The following is a 6770-nucleotide window of genomic DNA, read 5'->3' on the forward strand; positions in this document are numbered from 1 at the left end:
CACCACATTCAGTAGACAATGGTTCATATCACTGTAACTTGCCCCAGTCCATCTGCTTCTGCTGCTAAAACCCATAAATCAACTGACATGTCCATAAAAAATGAAAAGCACAAATGTACATTTCTCATAGTACATTACAGTGAACAACAATAACGAACATACTGCTCAACAATCTTCTTGTGTGGTGCTGCCTCTCTTCTTCCTTCAAAATGAAAAGAAAACCGCAAATATTTGGCAACACATTTTTAGTGTCATGACAAAGAAATCATTACATTAATGTTGAACTATGATTATTTCAAGCTTGATGAACTACAAATAAAAATAGGACAATTGTGACTGTATTGCACTGGTGAGCGAGAAGTCTGCATACCAAAGTTGAAGCTGTGCAAACAACATAAACATTTTATTGACGAAAGGGACAAAACTATATACATTGATACATACTGTATTCCCAGCATCCCCGTCATCTGGAATTTAACAGAGTTAAAAAAGAAATAAACACCTTTTTAAAAAATCCTGGTTCCGAAGTTTTGACTCATTCCCCTATGTTCCAGGGTCACTGTCCGTTAGAAGGTCCACAGATTCAACCCATCCCGTCACACACCAGTATATAGCGATAGGAAGTATATGTACAAAAGGAAAATGGGATATATGAGAAGGGGCTTCTTCGTTTTGAATTCATCTCCGACAAGCAGGGAAGCAGCACTGTAAGCAGCCCAGAACACTCCGAACAGCTGAAACACAAGAGCAGAGCGGAAAGTTTCAACACATTTATCCATCAATTCTTCTGACCAACAAATATCACATAGCACATTCATCTTTTTAAGTGACATTATTATTATTATTATCATTCACTGCATACATCCTCACATTAAGTTATGAACTTATTTACTAACAGGCTGAACTATTCAGGGTAGTTCTTGTGTTCTGATGCCAGTTTTGGATTAAAAAGTTTTTTGTCGTGTTGTTGGAACACTGTATTTCTTAAGTGTTCCTGAGTTTCATTGTTTACAAATATCACAAGGACATTTAACATGCTATATCTGTCTTTGTTGATTGATTGATAGAGGTTCAAAGTTTGTCTGGTTTCAACAAACATACTAACAGCAGGCTTATGATAGTGATTTAACGTTTATGTATATTAATTATCATGTTACGAGGTTTTTGTACACTCTTCCTCAAGAAGTGTATGAAAGAGCTGATGATGTGATGTGTGCTGGATTTAAACCAGTGAACGAGTTCATTTAGGCTGTTTACTGTAGTTAGTAACAGTGGTTCTTTCACCAGAGTTAAGTGTTCGAAGAAGCTTTGCCTGCATACTCAAGCAAAGGCATTTTTATTTCCACCTTCCTGCAAATGAAGATTCAATTCACAAATGAATCCACCATGCTGGGGCCTGATTTTGCTTCTAGGGCTGCCCCAAAAAAATCAAGTCATGGGTTAAGAAGCCAATGAGGTGACACATTTTGTCACTTAAATCACTGCACTTCTTTTGTAGCCACGTCATTGAACAAAGCATTGGCGGACTGTAAACTTTTACAACCAAGTCTTGGCTCAAATCATCTGACTACTAATCTAACATAGGTGGAATCACATGTTGTTTGTTATGGAAAGGGTGAGCTGAGCAATGCGGAGCGACCGGTTTCTGTGGACTTCACCGACGCCTAAATGCTGGTGAGTCAGACGTCAGTAGGTGCAACCTCTGCTATGATACAGAGCCACCAGCTGGCAGGCAGCGCAGGCACTTTTTGTTTTTTCATAACACAACTGTGACTATTTCTTCACCCTGTGGTAGGGCTGGGCAACATGGAAAAAAGTATTATCACAGTATTTTTTTTCATATCGTGTGTTTATGTACAAAGTTCTTCTTATGTACAAACTTCAAAATTGTTTCTTTTTCTTTTTACTTGCTCAAACAATCATCCTGTGCCACTGCACTTTACTTATAACATTTCATACAAACCACTACAGTAAAAAGCTTATATAATGTACATATTCATCATTTTTTTTAGTATAAAAAATTAGTTAGTTTCAAATGTTTTTTATTCTATTGCCTTTTTATATTTCTTTATTCTCTTGTCTACCTCATTCTGATGTGCCTGCTGCTGTAAACACTGAATTTTCCCAGTGTGTGGATCTATAAAGTTTTATCTTATCTTATCTTAAATCATGATGTTTTCTAATCACTCACATGAACTGATCTTTATAAAAACCTGATGAATTCATATTTATGTTCCTGGATAAACGGGGCGTCGCTTCTTCTGCAAATCACAGAACTGCGTCGTAATCAGAGGGAAGGACTTCTGTTTGCACAAGTAACACCTTATAGGTTGATCTCGGAGTTTCTGATATTAGACTACAAATAATAATATAATATATAGTATTATAAAGTAATTCTCGTAACGATATGCAAGGTGTATTAAAAAGACAAAAGCTCAGTTATAATGTAGAGTATTTATGAAAACAAAAACAAATGTTTTTGCCGCAAACACATTAAAGAAGCATAATCTTTGTTTTGTAATGCAGACAGAATACATTTGCATTGTACTGCATTAAGTAGGCAGACCCTCCTATTAAATGTCATTGTACACACTCACACACTCCACAGAATGAAGAAGAATCTTCATTACTATGTGGTCTTTGACTTACTTTGACTAGTGTAGAGACAACCTCGAATTGACTGATCACTAACAGCAGAGGGGCTATAACGATGAGAGGAAGAAGGGAATATCCAATCACTCCGAGAACCTGGCCGAACGACACCTACCAAAAAGAACCACAGGACAAGACTCCATGAGAAAATGTTTATGATATATAATAATAACTTCAGTGTCAAGTGTGATGATATCTCAACTGGCTGAAGAGGATGAAGAGGCTGCACCTACCTCACCACCAAGGACACGTGCCAGCAGGAAGATTGTTAATGATCCAAATATCCAGATGGTGATGATCCAAGACACAACCTGTGAAATCAAAGCAGAGTTTGGTGTCATCACTTAAAAACAGTCAATTAACTTTCATGTGCCATTCACATCATATTATCAACATGATTTAACCACATGAACTAAAACGGCTCAAACTAGTCTTTATATTTATTCTGATATATTCAAGTTAACCCCTAGTGCACTGTAGGAACTAAACAAATGCAACATAGTGCATATCCAGGTTCTGCTTTTGATTCTACTGACTGACCTCTGGTGCCAAGGCCCTGGAACTACAAGTTAAAAAGCTGACTAACCAGATGGTTTGTTAGACAGAACCATCTGTAAAGGTTTTGGTGGAGTCTGTTTAGCAAAGGGCAGGGGCTTTAAGTATTTGGTGGGTGATTGGATGAACTATCTGTCTTTCATCATCTATCATACTATGCTAATACTCCTTAGAAGCTGCTGTTAAAGATCCAGTGTGTAGAATTTAGTGATATCTAGTGTTGAAGTTGCATGTTGCAGCTGAACACCCCTCACCTCACCATCCCCCTCCAAACATGAAAAAGAAACTGTGGTAGCTTCAGTTGTCATAAAAACTCAAAAAGTGTTTGGTGTGTTCAGTCTGGACTAATGTAAAAAACATGGCGGCCTCCGTAGAGAGGAGCCCCTGAATGTAATAATTAAGTATTTAAATATAAAGGGCCTTTTCTGGGGTAAATAAAACTACAATTCATACAATTTAGATGAAACAAACTAGTGCAAACATCATGAGGATTATTCTTCATTAAATTTCTGCCAATAGTTCCCTTTCACCTAAATCTTACACACTGGACCTTTAACAAACAGCCAATTGTCATTGTTGTCACACCCAAGACACCCATATCTGCCAGTAGCCCCTCCCTCCTAAGGCCCTGTTTGGTTTAAACCACTGTCGTTCAGCCACAAGTGAATAGTTTGAATTCTCCAGCAGAACTGCAAAGTTATGGGAGTTGGTAGAAGTGCACCGTCTGCTGTAATTGGTAAAGGGAGGTTTTGTTTCATCTCCTAAAAAGGCCTAAAATGGTGGGATAATGCTTGACTTTAAAAATGAAGATCAGACAGTGGTATTTATTATGTCCTGCTCACCCTGAACTGTCCATAGATGGAGATCATGGAGAAGAGCAGCACCACAGCCAGAGGGCCCCAGAAGTCCGGGTTGTCTCTGACCACCTGCCGGTTGAAGCCCAGTGATGGCATTGGCATCAGCACACAACGAATCTTGTAATAGATGTCCTTCAGGTCAATGTCCAGTTCCTCCCTGCTCTCACACACACACACACACGCACACGCAATACAGAATCGCAACAAGAAGGATGACGTCAGGGCTGCTTTCTTTTTATTGACATCAGATCTGAACCAAATTAAAACAAATTCTTCTAAAACTCCAAACTGTTTGGCCATCATGTATAAGTGAAGTTGTGATATCACAACACTGAGTTCCCTCATGATTAAAGCTAATCAGCTGGTAAGCAGGTTCTCATTTTTACTGCAGGGCACTTTAACTGCATGTTTATACTACAGTTGAGTTGTAGTAGCAGCCACCAAATGAAATTTGTATTAGCTGTCATAAGGGGATGCAACCAGATCCACCAACCATTGTCAACCAACCGAACTTGCTCTGTTGTTGGTTTTCCTACACTGAGCAAGGATGCAGATGTGTCTGTCTCCCACCACAATTTAAAATGATCCAAATTACATTAAACAACAGGCATGCTTGTACAGAGAAAAAGACTGGACAGAACATTTACTCACAGGAGAGGTTTGATCTCTTCACCGTCATCCTCCTCCACTTCCAGCAGCCAGCCGTAGCCCCGTTGCCTCAGGAAGGTGGTGGCGTACGGGTCTTTCCCGCCGTCACTGCCCATGTTTAGCTTGATGTCTGGGGCACTTATGGTGCCGCTGAGTTCTATGGAGGACATGTTTATTTACACATTCATCACATTGTTTACACGAGTGACGAATCTGTAAACGTTCAAATGTTGCATTTCTAACCCTCACAACGAGTATCTGAATATTTGGCAAAGGATAAATCTGCACTTAAACTGTAGAGGTAAAGAACAATAACCTGACCTGCACTGCTGTAAATTACATACTGCGACCATTGTCCAACATTATATAATCTTACTAGTTTGCATATGTATCAACTTAATATTTGATTTATGATTCACAACTTCCTCATCCGTTCTTGTCATGTTTGGACTACAACACTGCAATGTCCCTTAGTGATCAATTAAAAAGTAGAGCTCCGTCTATTCAGTCATTTATTAAACAAAATATTAAGACACTGGCTTAATAAATACACATTTCTACATTTCTATTACCGAGCCCTGTTACTGAAGTAAATGTAACGGTTTATCAAAATCTATTTCCATTAATCCCTCTCACAGCCTCCATCTGCCTCAGGACGTTACTGTAAGAACTGCTGAGAGACCAGTGTAAACAAGAGAGTAAATAGGATTCAATCCGGATCCTGCATCTATTGTCACCGAGCTAATCGACTTGAAGAGCAGCCCCTTCGTGTCCGTCTTGACTGGTCTCTGGTGTCCTTACAGCAGTTTCCAGTGACGTCTGCTAGCTTCGATCTTCTCGTGCAAACATAAACAACAACGTAGCAGTGCTTCGTTTAGTTGGCTAACCCGATTATAGCTCCCCCAACGAACAATCACGTCACAGCAGCTCTTTCAAACGGCACGACACAAGTAGTATCTCAATGACTGGCGTCGTATTTCAGCTCGTTCGCCACCTTGTGAAAACTAAAACAAGACACGTAAACATGTATGTGGTGGGCTGGTTGAAGGCCTGCTAGCCGTAGAGTTGCGCTAGCATTAGCCTACCTTCAGCCTCTGTCGAGGACACGAACGTGAAGTCTCCGTTGGTGGGAGGAAACTGCATCCTGTTGATTTCTGTCCCGACCTCAGGTCCAAAGAAATGACATTTAAATGAGCGGTCAGTGAAAAGTGTCCGGGAGCGTTAGCCACGCTGTCATTAGCCCACAGCTCATCGGTTTAAAGTTTAAACTGTCATTTTGTTGTAGCTCCGTCTGTCACCACTGCTGCTAAAAGCCGGAAGAGTGGGGCATGCTGGGTAAGGAGACACGTCGTACGATGCATTCAGAGCGGGACATAAAGCTGGGAAACGAGACAACTTATTGCCAAAAAAAACAGAACCATATTGTATGGAGAGTTTCTGAATCTCTAAATATACAGTTGTTTCTGAGCTCAACTAAGAAAAGTCCTCTGCTCAGTTTAAGCAATGATTCATATTTATTAACTTTATTCTTAGTTTGCTTTTTTTCAGTCAAACAAGACACCAGAGATTTTATCAACGAGAGTCTACACAAACAAACTATTATTGAGATTGTCTTTCAATCACTGTTTGACTCAATAAATTCTTGCTTTATATATTTGATTTTCTTTGGCAAGTGCAATGATTGTTTTAGTTTCTGTTGCTTGAAATAGACTGAAGATTTCCAAATACAAGCAAGTCTTTTTTTATTTACATCCTCAGATTATGATATGAAAATGTATAAATAAACATTTTAAAGGTCTGGTAGTTAATTATCATAATGTTTTCAATATATCAAAATCAGCCATAATTCAATCTGAGGCAAGCTCTAAGGTAATGGGCGAATCAGTGGAGATTCAGGGTGAAGAAATGATTGATGCAATGATTGAACAGCTGGTGATTATTCAAAGAAAAAATATGATGTCCTGTCTCCCTGTTCTCATTCTGCAGGTATGTGACTCTGGAGCTGCATGATCCAGATGTGGTACTGCTACTCAACTATCATTTATTGTTATCATTGTA

The 6770-nt window shown here is 39.2% G+C and overlaps 1 protein-coding gene across 1 annotated transcript; it reads right to left on the reverse strand.

Moving 5' to 3' along the window:
* Window positions 1-375: 375 nt before the first annotated feature.
* On the reverse strand, window positions 376-6066 carry yipf4 (Yip1 domain family, member 4). Its single transcript, XM_020098248.2, has 6 exons — window positions 5798-6066; window positions 4716-4869; window positions 4050-4221; window positions 2886-2963; window positions 2650-2763; window positions 376-734 (listed from the first exon to the last, which is right to left on the reverse strand). Exons 1-6 carry the CDS (start codon window positions 5853-5855, stop codon window positions 597-599), a joined length of 714 nt encoding a protein of 237 aa, XP_019953807.1. The 5' UTR covers window positions 5856-6066; the 3' UTR covers window positions 376-596.
* Window positions 6067-6770: the final 704 nt, after the last annotated feature.

The sequence above is a fragment of the Paralichthys olivaceus genome, chromosome 14 (genome assembly GCF_024713975.1).
Source record: "Paralichthys olivaceus isolate ysfri-2021 chromosome 14, ASM2471397v2, whole genome shotgun sequence".
In the NCBI taxonomy this organism is placed as follows: domain Eukaryota; kingdom Metazoa; phylum Chordata; class Actinopteri; order Pleuronectiformes; family Paralichthyidae; genus Paralichthys; species Paralichthys olivaceus.